The sequence below is a fragment of the Microtus oregoni genome, unplaced genomic scaffold (genome assembly GCF_018167655.1).
Source record: "Microtus oregoni isolate MIOR12 unplaced genomic scaffold, Mior012 000067F_ref0000223, whole genome shotgun sequence".
NCBI classification, from domain to species: domain Eukaryota; kingdom Metazoa; phylum Chordata; class Mammalia; order Rodentia; family Cricetidae; genus Microtus; species Microtus oregoni.
This window is the reverse complement of record NW_024543974.1, coordinates 1,669,392-1,690,257: the sequence shown is the minus strand read 5'-3', so window position 1 is coordinate 1,690,257 and position 20,866 is coordinate 1,669,392. Positions and strand designations below refer to the sequence as shown.

At 37.6% G+C, this 20,866-nt stretch overlaps 1 protein-coding gene across 1 annotated transcript in view; it reads right to left on the bottom strand.

The window, feature by feature from the left end:
* Positions 1 to 20,866, bottom strand: part of LOC121440443 (gamma-aminobutyric acid receptor subunit alpha-3-like) — a 160,482-nt gene that overhangs the window by 89,272 nt on the left and 50,344 nt on the right. The window contains exon 4 of the mRNA XM_041641194.1: positions 6,234 to 6,301. Coding sequence (XP_041497128.1) covers positions 6,234 to 6,301 — 68 coding nt within the window. The remainder of the gene's footprint in view (positions 1 to 6,233; positions 6,302 to 20,866) is intronic.

Sequence of the window (20,866 nt, the reverse complement as noted above, 5' to 3'; positions counted from 1 at the left end):
GACCCAGAAAGACAGTATGTACTCACTTATAAGTGGATATTAGAGTACTACTCAGCAGTAAAAAACAATGACATCTTGAATTTTGTATGCAAATGGATGGAAATAGAAAACACTATCCTGAGTGAGGTAACCCAGACCCAAAAAGATGAATATGGTATGCACTCACTCATAAGGGGATTCTAGCAATAAATAAAGGACATTGAGCCTATAATTTGGGATCCTAGAGAAGCTAAATAAGAAGGTGAACCCAAAGAAAAACATATAGTTATCCTCCTGGATATTGGAAGTAGACAAGATTGCCAGGCAAAAATTGGGAGCTTGGGGGTGGGTGGATATTAGACATAAAGCAAAGGATAAGCAGGCTACAGTCCACAGCCCCAGAGAAGCTAGGTTACAAGGAGGACCTTAAGAGGGTCCTGGGAAGAGGAAATAGATGATATGTCCTGGGTAAACTGGGGGGGGGGAGTAGAGAAGAAGGGATGGGGAATGGGAGATGAAGAAGAATAATGAGAGAGATTTCTTGACAGAGGAGGTCATTATGGGTTTAGGGAGTAACCTGGTACCAGGGAAACTCCCAGGACCTCACAAGGATGACCCTAGCTAAGACTCCTAGCAATAATGGAGAGGGTGCATGAACTGGCCTTCCCCTGTAATCAGATTGGTGACCACCCTAATTGTCATCATAGAACCTTCATCCAGTACTAGATGGAAGCAGATAGAGATATCTACAGCCAAGCACTAGACCTATCTCCAGGAGTCTGGTTGAAGAGAGGGTAGAGTGTGTGTGTGTGGGGGGGGGGGGGGCGGTCAAGATCATTGAAAACATTCTTAACCTCTATGTGAATTAGAAAATGGTGAATATAATCAATTAGGTATTATTTCCTACCCATAAAAGTATTAAATATAAAGTGTGAGAATTTGAAACAATAATAGAAGTTTATAGAAATGGAGCCACTGTACACAGATAATGGGACTTTAAATTGGCATATCACAAAAGTATTTAATCTCATCTGAAAACTGTAAAACATACATATGTCATATGAATCTCAGAGCTTATCTATAAGCACATACCCTACATGAACTCAAATATGCTCACTAGAAGTTTGAACAATTTTACTACATCACTATTTTTACTATTTAAAAATAAGAGCAGCATAAGTATACACAAAAAAAGAGAATGGATGGCTGGTTTAAAAGTGGCTCTTATGTAATAATTGATAGTAGTTACCTTAATTAGAATTTAATGTATCAAAAAGAATAGCTTTCAGTATTTGGTACAGAGGACTTTTAACCTGTATCTATAATGGCTATTTTCAAAAATATGATGTATTTTAAGAATATTCCTATTAATCCACTTAATAATTTTAAAGTTAGGCTACATAAATCTATTCTCCAGAAGTTTTGACTCTGGAGAAAAATCAGATAGTAACTGTTTGCTTCTTTAGTATCCCACAATCTTTGGCCAAAAACAATCTAGCAATACAATCAATTACTTCCTCACCAAGCCCTTGCATATTCTCTGAGGATGATTGCCTCTAGATTGCCAAATGAATTCTGTTGTTTTGGGAGGCATTTCAATCAAATCTAGGGAATAAGCCTAAGTTTACCTCCTGGGAAAGACACTTAATACTTTTCTACATGGGGCTTCAACTCTCCAAACATGCCACATCAAAGCAAGGACCAGAAAAATCTTTCAAGGTTAGTTCTTATTTAGGAGAATATGGGGTTCAACATACATGACATGAATTAGTAAAGATCTTGTCATTTTTCCAATTTTGAGCACCTTCTCCCTTTCCTTTCTCTCTGTCATTCTCCATGTAGAAAAGCTAATCCATAGCACTATTTCAGTGGTACATGGCTCTTAAAATGTTCTTCCAAGCATTTGCATGTGGCCTGGATAACCATGTTCCACAAATCCCAGTAGATAGCTGATCATAAACTCCTATGAAGAAACTCGTGAATAGAGACCCATTTTGTGATTGCATCTGGAAATACTACTAGACAATGAGATGACAGGAAATTGACTTCCTAAAAAGCATTCAAAATAGGCCAATCCTCTGTGTACCCAGGTCTGTAGTAAAAAAAAGATCTCAAGTGGACATAATCTTTTTCTAATGCTAGAAAGGAACAGATTTCAAGTTTACCAATAACAGTAAAGTCATCCTTCCCTGAACTATTATTTCTTTTATAATGGATGCTTTTTTTCTGTGTGATATTTAAATTTTTGATAACTTTGCATAATTTCCTTAATATTTGTCACAACAGAATATGTTACCTGAATATATTATCAAGAGTTATGACTATAATGTTCATTATGGATTTTCAGTCACTTTTGGTACTCTTTCCCTTTAAGCTAGGTGATCAGTTCTATGACTATAAAATAATACTTGTGATTGCGTAATACTGTATTATTTTACTTGCATCATTACTTGGCAGCCTATTGTACTTCCTAGGAAGTTTCTCAGTTGAAGATTTACAGCTGGCACTTGCTACGTTTCAGCAGTCAAAATATCATTCAGGATAGGATAATACGTAGAACTGACATCTAAACTTTCCTACTTAACAATCCCTCAACCTCCATGATATACATTGCAATTCAAATGATGTTAACAATAATAATTGGGGAATGAGAGGCTACCAATTTAGGGGGAGTGCATGGAAGGCGCTGGAAGGGATTGGGAGGGGTAAGGAAAGGAAAGAAAAGGTAACAGTGATGAAACTATATTTTATTAAAATGTATAAAAATTAAGAAAGAAAACATTACACAAACCACCAACAACAGCAACTTTAAACAAAAGATCTTGCAATAGCAAAGGGAATTTTTCCATATGCAAAGATATAGTTTTCATTATTAAGGGATGGACATCTCAGTCTGAAAGTACATTTTCACTAAATCTTTTTTTAACCATCCTGTCTGTTACTGCCACTTCTCTACCACCTTTCTTTATATCTAATCAAGAAAATGGCCTAAAAACTCCTAAACGTAGAGAGTTCCGGAAAGGCACAGCGTCTCATTTCACTCAAATTGCGACAAGGTCTCTTGTTGACTCATAGTGTTGATATTATTATTGAAGGGATGTGCATTATTTCACTCCACTTATTGCAGAGTTATCATGACCTGTTCAATTATGATGTCTATAAAATCCCTATTATATCCACTTTCCAACTCATTTATTGTACTCCAAATTAAATTTCACGACTTTCATGTACTCTATTGTCAGACATGCTTTTGTTGCAACTCATCATCAAAGTCTGACTGTGTGGGATCAGCTGTTGCACACTCCCAAGAACACTGAGAGGAAACCTTTTAAAAGCAAGAGCAATGTGTTTCTCACTCAGATGAACTACAGTCTTAAGAAAGAATGGGAGTACTGCTCAAAGGACATGAAATGCATTTGACCCAGTATTTCCTCCTGACCAGGAAAGATTCACGCATTCTAATGCTTTAACTTAACTCCATGGAAGAAATATAAACAAACAAGTGAAATAATCAAACTTTGAAAAGAGAAAGAGACAAAAATCTAGATTCTCAGAGATGTCTCCAGAGCCCCTGCATACATACTGGTGGGGAAGCCAGGTGAAGAGACTATGTGTATGCTTCATTGGTATCTCTGGGTTCGAGTACCTGTTTGCATGTGTCATGTATTAGACTATTTTTAAGACAGAGCTTCAACTATGTGCATCTATGTGTGTTTGGTGTTATGTGTACATTTTTCTGAATGTATTTACAGGTGATAATGAAAGAGTGGCACTGAGAAAATGTGGTGTGTGTGTGTGTGTGTGTGTGTGGTGTGCTAAGAGAAAAGAATGTGTTATATTTTCTCTTTAATGTTAATTTTTCTTGAGGCTGAGAGATAGAAAGTTTAGTAGTGAGTGTTTGGTGTAAAGCAGGGAGACATGAGTTCAGATCCTTAGCACCCACATAAAAAGCTGGCCATGACCAACTAAGAACAGACATACATAAATGTCAATGGTCATATCAGAGGAGCAGCAGATAGCAGTTGACTGGGGATAGGCAAGGCTCCAAGACCACAGACTTCAGAATGTATTTTGCTTCTCCTGTTCCTTTCCATGTTTGCTGCTGCCATCTTTCTCTGGTATCTGGTGTAGTATGAAAGGGTGTGAGGAGACCCACTGTCTGTGATATAGTGTGTTTATGTCATAGAAATATCCCATTCTACTGGGAAGTTTTACCTGTGGATTATTATGAAGATGATTTCCTCCTAAGCTGGACTATTTAACTGAAATAATGATTTTGTACAATAATAGTGTTAGTTTAAATAAGATTTTGATGATTGAAGTTTTTTAACAAATATAGTAAGGGATTATGAAAGAGGTTAGTTTAGTGGGGAAATTATCATAGGCAAAGGTAGGATAAAATGTTGCCCCTGTCTCTGATGAAGCAGAGGCTGCAGAGGATAAAAAATAAAACAAGGAAGTGTCACACAGCTAGAACACATGAGTTTCTATTGAGGATCCGCAATTGAATGGGGGATGTGTTCACAGGTTTTAGATGGCATCATAGATGAAACAGAGCCTTAAAATAACTTCAACTTAAATTAGATGTTTTGATAATAGCTTTAATATGAAAAACCCTTGAAAACAATTGAAAGTTCACGAGACACATAGGGCCAAAAACATAAAGCAGCCCAATTTTTAGTAGATGACATACTTTCCTTGCTAGTATTGGTCAGTGATCAAAAACGATGATTAATTCCTTGTACCTATTTCTGCCCTCAATCTTCTGATACAAAAAACTATTTATGAGTAGGTATGCACCCTAAAGATTTAAAATAAAGCTGATTGCTTTTCATATATAAACGTCTAGGTTTGAGAATCCTTTAAGATTCCCTTTCATGATAAATAATAAAGTGATTGATTCTTTCTTTGTAAATGCAGTATGCAGCCTGCCAGCAAAAGAAATGACTGAGAAAAATAGCCTGCTTGCTCACATTCTGTTAATCTATAACAAGTTGCTTAGATGTAAATGTGTGTCCTTGAGATCACTTTGTTTTAATCATGTAAGGAAGATGAAAAACATGTTTTACCTGGATTTATTATAATCATTGACTTAAAAAATAGATGTAACTTCATTGTAATTTTTCTATTACCTGAAAGATTTGCTGGTATATATAAGCTCTAAGGGAAAGAATAAAGATAGAGTTAGAAGGAAAAAATCAAGAATGAGAGAAGGAAATCACCAGGAAAATAAGAAATATAGAATATAGAATACAGAAGAAGAATTAAAAAGAAAGTCATCAAGAGAGTGTGTGAGTGTCTTTTACCTTATACCCTCAGATAAAAACTCTGTGGATTTTTCTTTGAACCCTCTGTTGCTGGAGGCTGGTCCCCCCCGCCCAGAAGCAAAACAAAAGATATCAAAATAGTGCATAAAGAACATTGATTTAAACATATTTTATGAAATATTAAGATTTTCATTACTTGTCTGTTGTAATAGTGCTTAACTGTCATTCAACATTCATGAAGCAGAAAATTGAGAATTATCATGAGTTCAAGGTCAGCCTGATCTACAGGATGAGTTCTGGTCCAGCCAGAGATATAAAAAAGTATGCAGTCTCAAAAATCAACTCAAAAATTTATTCTCAGTATAAAACAATGGCTTCTTTTTTCTCTATATGAAAAAATATAACCCAATATCTGGTATGTAGACATTCATTAGAGGAGGAGAGGCAATCTTTGTGGGTAGCTCGTCAGTACCACTGTTATGCTGCCTCTGCCCTATTGCTAGTACTTGTATCTCCTCCACCTTCCCACATCTATAAAAGGACCAGCATTTAAAAGTGATTTAGATACAAGCACTGAAATATTTGGTCCATCCATGACCTCAGTTAATGGAGACCAATCACAAGGAACAGCCTTCCAGGATCGCATTACTGGCTATTTGAGCAACAGTAGTAATTACTATACTGCTCTCTTCAAATGAACAAATAGGTAAAGTGCAAGAAAAGTGTGCAGGGGAAGATAACTGCAGATACAGAACTAAGCCAAATTTTAAAGATGTGGAGTAGAAGAGACAGGTGTGGCTATGCACAGTTTATGGAAACAGGTGAAGGGGGTACGGAAAAGGTAAATGTGTCCAAAAATATGATAGTAAGGATTTCATGAGAAAAGATATCTCCTTAGAACACAAATCAGCGTTCTACTATGGAAAATGACTATTTTCACTTGTTGAACTATTTTTTTTCTTTTCCTATTTCAGGAAATATACTTACCATGTCAGTGTCTGACACAGGGCCAAAACTGGTCACGTAGATATCTGTCTTCACTTCAGTCACTGCATCTGAGTGAAATAAAGTAGGAAAAAAAGTGTCATGAACAGCACATGAACCAGTGCTTCCTTAGGTAAAAAAGTGCAATGCAGATGTACTCTGAACTGTACCCAGATTGGTATTTCTGAGAAGGAACATCTAACATTGTCATAAACCCTACCCTCAAAAATAAAACCCTACTTCACATATGCTCTTCCTTCACAGAATACAAGAATCCTTTTAGATAATGCTGAAAATTACAGTGGAATTCCAAACATCAAAACTTAGAGGAAGCTGTTAAAGACACCTGATATTTATACCTGCTGACTTCTAACAAAGGCTTACACTTACCCATGGTAGCTTAAACTAGCAAAACCTTATGCTCTTCTATAGGATAGTCGGATCCCCACTTCCTGAAAAACTGAAGCAGGGAGGGGCATAGTAAATGGTCCCAGAAATAGTAAGTTGTTGGAGCAAATAATATCTAATATTGGGCAGAGAGGGGAAGAGAGAGGAATATAAGACAGCGGGAGACAGGAGCACAGATGCAGTCTGAGGTTTCATAGAGAAAGCATTCAGTCTGAGTGCCATGGTGAGCATAGAGACAATACATATTGATGCGCTGCTGCCAAAAGACTGGGATGAACAGTCTGGGATGTTGAGCCCAAGGAGGACAACTGACCAGCCATCAAAGTCTATCCACAATGGACTTTGTTAATAACAGAGAAACATTTGTTTGGAGTTAGCTGATGTCACATAATATATATACATCAGTTTTCCCTGATTATAATATCTGGTTCCTTGTCTGCATTCCCATCTAAATCCAGACCTGCTAGTGGGCACCAATTATAGTGATATTTTGTTTGTGTTGTAAAAAGTAAAGCTTGCCTGGAGATCAGAGTACAGAGTCAAATCACTAGTTAGCTACAGAGGCCAGGCAATGGTAGCACATACCTTTAATCCTAGCACTCGGGAGACAGAGGTAGATGGAGCTCTGTGAGTTCAAGGTTACCCTGGGCTACACAAGATCAACACAAAGGTAATCCCAGCACTTGGGATCCTATATCTTTAATCCCAGCACTAGGGAGGTGGAGACAGGAGTGATATGGCTGGGCAGAGAGAGGAAGAGAGAGGAATATAAGACAGCGGGAGACAGGAGCACAGATGCAGTCTGAGGTTTCATAGAGAAAGCATTCAGTCTGAGTATTCATAGGGACAGGATCTTCCTTGTCCCGTCTGAGTATTGGTAGAGAGGTAAGAATTTTCTAGTTCTTTTGCTTCTTGGATCTTTCGTCTTTCGCCCCTGATAGCCGACTCCAGGTTATTATTAAGACCAATTAGAATTCATGCTACAATCACCCATATGTCATTTTTTTAATTCATAATTCATTTATTTTCTTTGTGTTTGTTTGTTTGTTTGAAACACATATTCTCTGCATAGACCTGACTGTCCTGGAACTCGCTCTGCAGGCCAGGCTGGCCTCAATTCACAGAGATCCACCTGCCTCTGCCTCCTGAGTGCTAAAATTAAAGGAGTTTGCCACCACCACCCCATAATGTGCTTTGGGCTATTTGTTTTATTATTATTTTTGAGACAGAGTTTCTCTGTGCAGTACTAGCTATTCTGGAACTACCTCTATAAACAAGGATAGCCTCAAACACAGAGATCCACCTGCCTCTGCCTCTCAAGTGCTGAGATTAATGTGATACCATGTCTGGCTGACTACAATTGATGTCTTATACCTGTATCCTCATTGTATAGAATAGGGGACATTTACTGAATATTTTTTCATATTAATGGATAAATCTCATCACATATTTGACAAGTTAGTAATAATACAATTGTCTATGCAGCCACAGAAAAGTATCATGAACCAGGTCATTTATAAACTGTTCAAGTATATGACTCATTATTCTGAAGGCTAAGAAGTCCAACATCAAAGTTCTAGTATATTTATTTGATATCTAGTGAGAGTCTATACTACAGAGATAATACCTTTTGTATACTTACATAATAGAAGGAATTAGAGAACTGGCTGGAAATACTTTTATAGAATCACTATTCCCATTGAAAGTCTACTTAATCAACTCCAAATTCTTCACCTTTCACGATAGCCACAAACAGCATAAAATATCTTGGGGTAACTCTAACCAAGGAAGTGAAAGATCTATTTGACAAGAACTTTAAGGCATTGAAGAAAGAAATTGAAGAGGATACCAGAAAATCGAAAGACCTCCCTTGCTCTTGGATTGGGAGGATCAACATAGTAAAAACGGCAATTCTACCAAAGGCAATTTATAGATTCAATGCAATCCCCATCAAGGTCCCATCAAAATTCTTCACAGATCTTAAAAGGACAATAATCAACTTTATATGAAAAAACAAAAAAACCCAGGATAGCCAAAACAATCTTGTACAATAAAGGAATGTCTGGAGGCAGTACCATCCCTGACTTCAAACTCTATTACAGAGCTACAGAAATGAAAACAGTGTGGTACTGGCATAAAAACAGAGAAGTCGACAAATGGAATCATATAGAAGACCCGGATTTTAACCCACAAACCTATGAACACCTCATTTTCAATAAAGGAGCTAAAAGTATGCAATGGAAAAAAGAAAGCATCTTCAACAAATGGTGCTGGCACAACTGGATGTCAACTTGTAGAAGAATGAAAATAGACCCATATCTATCACCATGCATAAAACTCAAGTCCAAATGGATCAAAGACCTCAATATCAGTCCGAACACACTGAATCTGATAGAAGAGAAAGTGGGAAGTACCCTACAACAGATGGGCACAGGAGATCGCTTCATATGTATAACTCCAGCAGCACAGACATTAAGGGCAACATTGAATAAATGGGACCTACTAAAACTGAGAAGCTTCTGTAAAGCAAAGGACACTGTCACTAAGACAAAAAGGCAACCTACTGACTGGGAGAAGATCTTCACCAACTCCACAACAGACAAAGGTCTGATCTACAAAATATATAGAGAACTCAAGAAACTAGACTTTAAAATGCTAATAAACCCAATTAAAAATGGGGCACTGAACTGAACAGAGAATTCCCAACAGAAGAAGTTCAAATGGCCAAAAGACACTTAAGGTCATGCTCAACCTCCTTAGCAATGAGGGTAATGCAAATCAAAACAACTTTGAGATATCTTACACCTGTCAGAATGGCTAAAATCAAAAACACCAATGATAGCCTTTGCTGGAGAGGTTGTGGAGGAAGGGGCACACTCATCCATTGCTGGTGGGAATGCAAACTTGTGCAGCCACTTTGGAAATCAGTGTGGCAGTTACTCAGGAAATTTGGCATCAACCTACCCCTTGACCCAGCAATACCACTCTTGGGAATATACCCAAGAGATGCCCTATCATATGACAAAAGCATTTGTTCAACTATGTTCATAGCAGCATTATTTGTAATAGCCAGAACCTGGAAACAACCTAGATGTCCTTCAATGGAAGAATGGATGAAGAAAGTGTGGAATATATACACATTAGAGTACTATGCTGCAGTAAAAAACAATGACTTCTCGAATTTTGCATGCAAATGGATGGAAATAGAAAACACTATCCTGAGTGAGGTAACCCAGACCCAAAAAGATGAACATGGGATGTACTCACTCATAATTGGTTTCTAGCCATAAATAAATGTCACAGAGTCTATAATTGGTGATCCTAAAGAAGCTAAATAAGAAGGTGAACCCAAAGAAAAACATATAGTTATATTCTTGGCTATGGGAAGTAGACAAAATTGCCAGGCAAAAAATTGGGATCTTGGGGGTGGGGTGGGATGAGGGTAAGGGGAGATGGGGAGAGAAAAGTGAGAAGGGGGGGATGGGGGGAACTTGGGGAAAAAGGATGATTGGGATAAAGGAAGGTTAGATAGGGGAGCAGGGAAGCACAAATCTTAGTTAAGGGAGCCACCTTAGGGTTGGCAACAGACTTGAACCTAGAGTGGCTCCCAGGAGCACAAGGCAATGTCCCCAGTTAGTTCCTTGGGCAGCTGAGGAGAGGGAACCTGAAATGACCCTATCCTATAGCAATACTGACGAATATCTTGCATATCACCATAGAACCTTCATCTGGTGATGGATGGAGAAAGAGACAAAGACCCACACTGGAGCACCGGACTGAGCTCCCAAGGTCCCAATGAGGAGCAGAAGGAGGGAGAAGATGAGCAAGGAAGTCAGGACCACGAGGGGTGCACCCACCCACTGAGACAGTGGGGCTGATCTATTGGGAGCTCACCAAGGCCAGCTGGACCGTGACTGAAAAAGCATGGGATAAAACCGGACTCTCTGAACATGGTGAACAATGAGGGCTGATGAGAAGCCAAGGACAATGGCACGGGGTTTTGATCCTACTTCATGTTCTGGCTTTGTGGGAGCCTAGCCAGTTTGGATGTTCACCTTCCTAGACATGGACGGAGGGGGGAGGATCTTGGACTTTTCACAGGGCAGGGAACCCTGACTGCTGTCTGGACTGGAGAGGGAGGGGAAGAGGAGTGGGGGGAGGGGGAGAATGGTGGGAGGAGTGGGAGGGAAATGGGAGGCTGGGAGGAGGCGGAAACTTTTTTTTTCTTTTTCTCAATAAAAAAAAAAAGAACCAATGATAGGATTCCTGAAAGTATGACCTGAGAAATTCATCGGCTGGTGAACCAAATAAGTATACATCCATAATATAGCACAATAATCTCTAATTCCTTAGACCTAACTATATTAAACAAAATAGATCAAATAACATAATATAGTACAGTTACATTTGAATCCAACATTGGGCAGGCCATTTACAGAAACTGAAAAAATCTTTGCAAGAATATAACTGTGAAACTGTAATAGTCATGCAGAGTTCCAACAAAGGAACCATCATATATGAAAAAGAAATAGAAAACTCTCCAAAACTGACTTTATGGTAGGCCTGGATAATTAATATGAAATGACCAATAAAGTTTCCAATTAGTATCCCCTACTTCTACTGCTCCCCAAACCAACCCAGTTCCCAATAACAGCATAAATGTGAAGTGACAGGAAGGTACTCTAAGTCTAAGGGACTATGGAATCATTGTGGTTCTGACAGAATCTGGGTTGCATTGAAAGGCTTGGGGTTCTATGAATGAAAAGAGAAAATAATACTACATAGAGAATTCAAGAATGGAGGATAACAAGAACAAAAGTGGGAGAAAGTAGGGAAGCAAGGACAATATTTCTGTGCGATCAACAGAGAGATTATAGTGTTTTGAACAGAGAAGCCAGAATTTTCTCATGCAGTGGGCTATGGAGCCAGGATATTTGCTTACATCATGTAAGTGCAAGTGAAGAGAATAATTTGAATTTATGCTATCATCCTTAGGCCTTTAGCCTTATACAGCCAAGCACAGGTAAACACAATGATATTTTCTCTAGGGGCCACCATGCTTCAACAGTTTGTCTCGTTTTCTGGCTAAGAAATCTAGCATCCTTGGAGGATGGTATCTGAAAGTACACAGAACCTGTAGATGGGCAATACAGTGACTAGCTGAGTTGGAACTTAGGTCCTATTAGTTCTTTTGGTAGGATATTTCTTACTGAATGCCTATGTACCTACTTCAACATCTAGAAAATTGGAATGCTAGCATCTAACTCAGTATGGCTCTAAGACTTTAAAGAGATTGTATGTAAACCACTGGTAGACAGACTCAGTGTTCACTGCATATTATTTTGCTGCAGCTTATGTTATTTCAGAAGTTAGACAACAGGGGCCACACTCATCAGACCGGATAGCCAGAATCACACAAAAGTCTGAAATCTATGGCTCCAGATTGAGAGGACAGTATCCACCTGGAATGCCAGCAAATCGTGTGAAGGAAAAATAGTAAAGATTTTACAATTTCATTTGAATGAATATAATGAATAGTTAATTGCACTAAAATTGATGATGGCCAAAGACCACAGAATGTAGTCCCTTTTGTGATCTTTTCAATAGATATAAATGCAAAATGTTCATTAATAAAAGACAAGAGAGGCTTTTCAGATGACTTCCAGATGCTTTTGGCTCATTTTCATTTGTTCTGGGAACTTAATTTTTTTCCAATATAACTCTGAAACAAAAGGTAATTGATTTTTTTTCCTTTTGCAAATTTATTGCAGTATTGGAAGTGATTGAATGGCCTGAAGTGACCAAAACATAGATAAATCTGTGTATGTGCGTGAACACACACACACACAAACACACACACACACACACACACACACACACATTCATTAATGTTCATTGGCACTCTAATTGGTAGAGAATACAGTAAACCAAATCCTGCACTATTTCTTCTTAGTACTTACATGAAAGAACGAAGATTAGCTAATTAACAAATGATTACTGTGTTTATGATGAATACGTTGTTCATAATAACCTTTATTTTGTAGTTTAACTTCAAGCACAAGCCCAAAAAACCTTTCATTTTCTTCTTGAAACCCTTGAATTATGCCAGAAACAGTTTCTACAGGCTTGCCAGTTCTCCCCCAATCCACCAGCATGTGCAAACACTTGATTCTGTTCTTTAGACACACAAGAAAAAATGAGTTTCCTACTTCTTTTGACATTTAAAGATCTGCAGAGGTACAAAGAATGTGAGCATTCTAGACTGAAATCTACCTTTGTTCTTTTTCATACTTTGTCCCAACTTCTTTAAACTCCTCTTTTGAGGGGATTCTGAGTCCCTTCACTTTATTCCATTCACTTTGCCGTAGTTCAAGTCTTATTGATCCTCTGAAATATGTTTTGTGATCTATGTCACAACTTCATTATACAAGTGATGATGATGAAAAGAATTATGAACAGAAGCAAACAACTCTTGTTTATCCCATTATTGATCCTGATGGACTCTTCTTCTTGTACTTCTTGTACTACTAGTCTTGTCAGTAAGCAAAGAAAAATAGGGCATTAGCCAAGCCAACTTTGCTGTTTAGTTTCAGATTATTAGAAATTTTGAGGAACAAGTGCTCCTTTTTGCATGCATTTTTCACCTTGATGAATCAATGAAGTACCTGGAAATAACTAGCTAAGTCTAGTAGCCACGTGGACTTATGCAAGAGGCTGCAGTGACTTTGAGACAAGCTCTTACAAAATTGGAAAGTGGCATTCTATTGTCAAGTCAATGTCCTTTCCATTTCTCTTTGACAATGTCTGTAGGCAGATAGACACTGTAAGTATTCATTCATGCCCTACTCCCAGTGCATTCAACTCAGATAAAAGGGTAGCTAAGACAAACAGAGATTAGAAAAGAGTATAGCAGCACCACTGAACTCTACTGTAAACTCTCAAACTAACTCATACCCCCCTGAACAGGCTGTCTCTGTTCACACCACACTGTTGACATTTTGCAGGCTTAAAGTCTATCTTTTCTTGTCTATGCCACTCCATCTAGTGTCTTGTATCTAGTGTTCAGTAAAGCTCTAACAGCCAATTACCTTTCTGTTGACTTTAAGTGAAAAATTGGAATGATGTATATATTCATAACATAAAACCCAGGAGATATAGCACATTTAAAGGACTACAGTATATAATACCTTAATTTAGGAACTATACTATTGTTCTACTAGAATAAAGGAGCATCTTGACACTCACAAAGATAATATAGAATAAAATAAAGTTAACATTAGCAGTACACATATCTAATCCCAGCAGAAACACCATATCTTTAAGAATAGTCTGAACTACAATGTGAAACCTTGTATTAAATGAATAAAAAGAATTTATGAACTCTTTCTCCAATTTTTCAGTTGTCTTGGTCTTGATGAAACCTCAGAATTAACTGTTGAAGCCACCGTTCAGCCACTCTCAATTTTTCACTGGTTCAACAACAACCAAACAAACAAAACAAAAACAGTGACTCTTGTACCATCAGCTTCCACATTACCCATCCTTCTTTGCTATGATGTGGGATGCCCTTCTGTATATGTGTTTCTTTTATTGTTTAATGAATGAATCTGTTTGGCCAGGGGCTTAGCATAATAGAACAAGGCAGGAATTCCAAGCAGATAGAGGAGGAAAGAAGGAGGAGACCTCAAATTTAGACTGTCTTCATAGAATATCTGGCTGTTAGTTTCCGTATCCACTCCCATGGAAGCCAAAGGAAGCCTCTCTGATGGCAACTGGACAGGTACTGATGTATGAGTATAGCACTATACCCATTGATTCTTTTCCTCATTCTTTTCCTTCTCCTTCTTCTTCTTCCTCTTTTTGCCAGTAATGTATAGTTCTACTCTTTGTCTCTGAGCTATCCAGTCTCTGGTTCGTTACCATCCAGGAAATACCACACAGTTCTGGTACCAATTTTTGTCACAATCAGTGATTTTATTACTGTGATGAAACACTATGACCAAAGAGACTTGGGGAATAAAGGTTTTTTTTTTTGGTTGGTTGGTTGGTTTTGTTTTTTGTTTATGCTTCTGAGCATTGCTCATTGTTGAAGGAAGTCAGAAAAGGAACTCCAGCAGGGAAGTATCCTGGAGACAGGAGCTAATGCAGAGACCATGGAGGAGTACTGCTTATTGGCTTGCTCTTAATAGATTTCTCAGCCTACTGGCTTGCTTCCCATAGCTGTTTTACTATAGAACACAAGACCACCAGCCCAGGGATTGTCCAACTCATAATCGGCTGGGTATTCCCCCATCAATCACTAATTAAGAAAATGCTCTACAGGCTTGCCTACAGCCTGATCTCATTGAAGCATTTTCTCAATTGAAGTTCCCTCCTCTCAAATGACTTTAGTTTGTGTCAAGTTGACATAAAACTAGTCAGGACAATGAATAAGATTAAAATTGGGTGGGTAGAGAAATGAGTAAGATCTTTGAGGAGTTGTAGCAGGGGAAAGAATATAATCAAAATATACTGTATTAAAAACTATTATAAAAATAAAGTACCATTAAAAAAATTATATAAAATTATCAATGAACTAATAAAAGATAAAGCTAAAATAGAAAGTCTATACTTCTACAAGTTCTTTGGGCTCATGGGAAATTATTTCAGGAACAGTGAAACAAACTTAAAACTGTGTCCAGAGTGACCAAAGATTCATAGATAATGAGATGTACGAACATGAGGAAAAATACAGGAGTGGTATGCCCCAAACTGGAAAAATAGGAAATTTCAAGTCTCCAGTTCACCACAAAAGAAAAATTCAAACCTGTCAAAATTAACTTTTACAGGTCTCAAGTATATACTGTAATGCTTACAGCAATCAAGGTCAGATGAGGCAAAGAACACTGCCTGCTGCAGAGAGAAAGCTCACTGTCCTTAACCCCCAGAGCAGCCGCACTTCTCATCTTTGTCCTCTGGGTATAGGTTGGTAGTAACACAAAGAGCTATTCAAATCTTATTCTCAAATGATTTGGTTGAGTGATACAGCCAGGACAGTGGATTCCTAAATATTGGCAATCGCCTTTGTTTCACCTAATTTGGAAAACTCCTAGTTACTGGGGCAGATGTCTTGTACTCATTCATCAAAAGCAAAGATATAAACATTGTTGGCAGCAGCCTGGACTATGGATACCAGTAAGAATCAGAGATTAATTAAAGGTCCTGGGGAAAAATGATAGGGAATAAAGATATTTGCGTGAACTTATGTTTTATGAAGACTTCAAATAGATTATACACATGCCAACATCTAGACATATGATCAGGAAAGGATTTCACTACTCATTGTTGTTCAGACTTCATACAAGGTATACTCAATATTCCATAAACAAAACAACAGAATCCCCAATAAAATCTAAGTTGATTTGTATAGTGCTTTGTTTGTGTTGTTTTTAATTCTTTGGTAGAAATTTACAAATTGATTCCAAAATGTATACAGAAAAAAGATAGGACAAAAATGCCAAATGAATTTTCTAAATGTGTTCTTAATTTGGAAAACTCCAATATAAAATATAAATTTCAAGGTGAGCCATAAAAGTATATCAATAAAAAGAGTTTGAAATTGGTTATAGAGTGGAAAGTTGAGTAGACTGGTTGACTAATTGATTTTTTTTACCCATGATGACACTGCAAAATAAACTACATAATCTTTGTAATAAATTTTGCTATATAGACATAGGCCAAAACAGGAAGTATAATCTGGTTTTCACAATTTATATGACAACTAAATGGAAATACAAAATAGACCCCAATGGAAAAATATAGTACAGTCAATAAAACTTGTTGAAGGAAACATAGCTGAACATTTTAAAAATATTTTATTATATTTTTATTTATTTATATGCACCTGTGTACACATGTTCATGAATGTATGTGTGTGTATGCACACACACATGAATGCTGTGATGTTTGTTTTGAGGCCGCAGTATGACTTATAAAGTCTCAGAGAACAAAATCAGATTGTCTGCTTAGTGACAATTTTTTTTAACCCACTGAGTCATATTGTGGGCCCCATAGTTGTAAGTTTCATGCATTTGAGTTAAACAAAACCAGAAATACAGAAAAATCAATTATTAAGATAGATTTTATCAAAACTGAAAACCTCTTCTTTAAGTAAATAAGTCAAAATATGAAATAAATTCATGTGAAAAAGACTTATATCAAGAATATAAATACAAATTAGTATCAAAGCTAAATAAGAAAACCAAATAACCTAGTCCAAAATTTTCTAATCTATTCAGAGAGTTAATAAAACAAAATGCCTAGAGAGAAATTAAGTGTGTAAAATATGCAAGCTAAATAAATAAACAGTCTCTTCACAGGCCTAGGCTCACTGATTTTGCTAGGCTGACTAGACAGTGAGTCCTAATATGTCCACCTCCATAGCATGGGGATTTCAATTGTCACACTTAGATTTTGACATGGATTTGAATTCAGGTCTTCATTCTTGTATGGCAAGTATTTTATTCACTAAGCCATATCCCCAAATCTCATCATCATCATCATCAAGACTCATTTTTGTTTCAAATTATGTGCATTGTTCTGGCTAGTGTTTTGTCAACTTGACACAAGGTACAGTCATTTGGGAAGCGGAACCTTAACTGAGAATAGTGCCCCACTACATAGGCCTATGGTTAAGCCTGTAGGGTATTTTCTTGATTAATAACTATATGAGTGTGTCCAGTTCACTGAAGGTGGTGCCACCCATTGGGCATATAGTCCTGAGTAGTATACAATCAGGTTGAGCAAGTCATGAAGAGCAAGCCAGTGGGCAGTGTTACTCCATGGCTTCTGCTTCAGTACTTGCCCTCCCCGGAGTTCCTTCCATGACTTCCTTTGAGGAAGTAACTAAACATTGAAGTAAATCATTTTGTTCCCTCCAAAATATAAGTAAGCTACATACATCAATTTTAACCTGAATATGGCATAATTTTGAAACAACTGGAAGATAAGCAATGAAACTTCATGATATATAGTTTGGGGTAGAGATTATATATAGTGCCAACTATTTGCAAGGCTGTGGATAAACAAACCTTCCCATACACTACTAGTAAGAATTAAAAACTGTATATTTATCTTGAAAACCATTTTAAAAATGTTTTATAAAATGAAACACCACTTTGTCATATTAATGAGAAATGCTACTCTTATATATTTACCCCCAAATGAGTGAAAATTATGTTACAAATAAACAGTACATGAATATTTACTTTTTTCTTATTCAAAATAACCAAAAAGTATAAATGATCCCAATGCCCTTCAATTGGCACATGAATAAAGTATAATATACACATTCTCTGGAGTACCAATCAATAAATAATTGCTGGTAGATTCCAGAACATAGGTGAATTTCAAATGCATAACACAAATTCAAAGAAGAGAGAAAGAAAAGACTTTTTGTATGATTCTATTGTTACACTATTTAGGATTGCCAGCTTCTAGGAGATAATGTGGTGTGGACTAAATAGCAGCAAAGAAGCAAGAGGACATTTTTCAGTTGATAGAATTATTCTGCATCTTCATTGTCTTAACAACTACAGGGTTGTATGTGAAAAAGTCAGTCATGCTATGTACATTCTTTTTTCAAAAACACACAATTTTTAATTAGATTAAAAAAATTACCATTCAAGTGAAAGGATGGTAAACATCACAACTAGTAAAATAGAATGGTGAACTCCAAAACTGTTCCAGACATATATGGAAACCTAACATGTCAAAAGTATAGACATTATAAATGGGTGATTTAAAAAGCATATTAAAAAGAGGGAGGAGTATTTGGAAGGGTCTGGGGGGGGGAAGGGAAGGAGAAATGTTGTAATTAAAATACAATCTCAAAAATAAAATAATATGCTAGGACCCCCCAAATGAATTCCCACCTCATGCTGCATATAAATATTGATTGAGGAATAAAGACAATTCATATAAGAAGGAATCCACAGATTAATGGAGATGGGTTAGTTTAGGGTATAAGAGTTAGTCAGAAATATGATTAAGCTTTTGGTCAAACAGCATTGCAAATAATGTGGTTTCTGTGTGATTATTTGGGGACTAAGCAGCCGGGAACTAACTAGCAGCCTCTCACAACAATATACAGGCATAGACTAGTTCTAAGGCAAAGGGATTTGAAACAAACTCATCAGACAGAGCTGAGATATTTTGAGCCACTATACCTTGCTTTATATTAGATTATATTAGATCCAGCTCTTTCCTACTAACATGCACCCCTATGCACTTAAATCAGAGAAGAGAAGCCTGAAGACAGTTCTTCACCGAGGTTATCTTCAAAAGACATATGCTCACCACAACCTGTAATACAATTCAGTGCAGGTGGCCATGTCAGGGGAAGAGCAGGTGGCAATTGAGCTTTGGGAGACTGGCCCACCAGAAAGCAAATCTTCAATAGGCAAGGCCCTGAGGCTTTCGATCCAGAATGTTCCTTGCTACTGCTATACCTTTACATGCTTGCCGCTACCATTTTTCTCTGAAATCTGGCATAGTATGATTGGGTATGGCAAGATCCCCACTGCCTCTCATGTAGTATGATTATCTTTTGGAAATATCCCATTCAACTGTGCCTATTTTTTTACTTATGTATTATTATGAAGATGATTTCCTCTTAAGCTGTACTGTTTAACTGAAGTAATTATTTTATTTTATACAATAATATTGTTAGTTTATGTAAAATTTTAATGATTAAGGGATTTTGATAAATATAATAAGAGATTATGATACAGGTTGGTTTAGTGGGAAAATTTATATAGCTAAAGACTGAATATGCTGTTGCTCCCAGCCCTGATAGAGCAGAGGATAGAAGATAAGAACAAGGAAGCGGCACACAGCTAAGACTTATGAGTTTTTTTTTTAGGAAGCAATACAGACTGTGGCTTAGATTAATAATTAAGGAAAACAATTGTGTCCTGCAAGGTACGTGAGCTCAAGTTCTTTAAATCTGAATGTTGGGAGATGTTTATCATAGCTAAAACAATGCTTTAAATAATGACTTAAGGTTAGGTTAAGATATTTTTGTTAATGGCTTTGAGGCAGAAAATCTTGGGGAACAATTTAAAGTATAAAAAGACACACTTTTAATAGTTGGGCATGGGACTCTTTAAGGTCAGGGAACAAAACAATAACAGCCTGAATATTGCTGGCTGATGTACCTGTCTTGCAAAGATGGCTTGGTGATCAAAATGATGATTACATATTCCTTGTACCCTTTTCTGACCTCAGCTTCCTTAAATAAAAAAATGCTGATGGACAGGCTCCACCTACACCTATGGGAGGAAGAGGTGAGTTATTGGCCTTCTGGATGGACAGCCCCAGTCTCTAGGCCCTAGACTCCAGGGCACATCCTGTTCCCCTACTCTACCCATTGCATCCCCAGAAACTGGTCAGCAGGTAAGACTCCTACAGGCAGACCACTCGACTACTACCTCATTCTCCTGCCAACCAACCCGGAGGCATCAGAGGCTCCCAAGGCACAGACTCTAGCTGCACCAATTAGAGGAAGAGGTGAGTAACTGGTTTCCTAGATGGACAGCCATGGTCTCTAGGCCCTAGAGCCCTGGGAACATCAGTTGCTCCTCCCAGACCCAATTCAAACCCAGCAGCTGTTCAGCAGGTAAGACTCCTGCAGGAAAATCCCTTCACCACCCTGCTACCCATTCCCTTGGCCAAACAAGCCCCAAGCCATCAGAGGTCCCCAGAGGTACAGGCTCCACCTATACTGAAAGAAGAGCCACAGCAGCCAGTCAGCAGTGGGGCCCTGAGATAGATACCATCTGCACTGAATAGAGGAAGAATCAACACCTGAACCTACACTTACACCAAACCCAAAAGGGTAGATAACAGAATAAGAATATACTCAGTAACATAAAGAGCAATATAGCACTGCCAGAATCTAGTGGTTCTACAACAGCAAAACCTGAGCATCCCAAAATAACTTTATGAGCCAGGTGATGGTGGTGCATGCCTTTAATCCCAACACTCAGGAGGCAGAGGCAGGCAGAACTCTGTGAGTTTGAGGCTAGCCTGGTCCACAAGAGCTAGTTCCAGGACAAGCTCCAAAGCTACAGAGAAACACTGTCTTAAAAAAACCAAAATAATAATAATAATAGCAATAATAACAATAACTTTATGATAGAGGCCATTAAAGAGGAAATGAAAAGTTCCGTTAAAGAAATGGAGGAAAA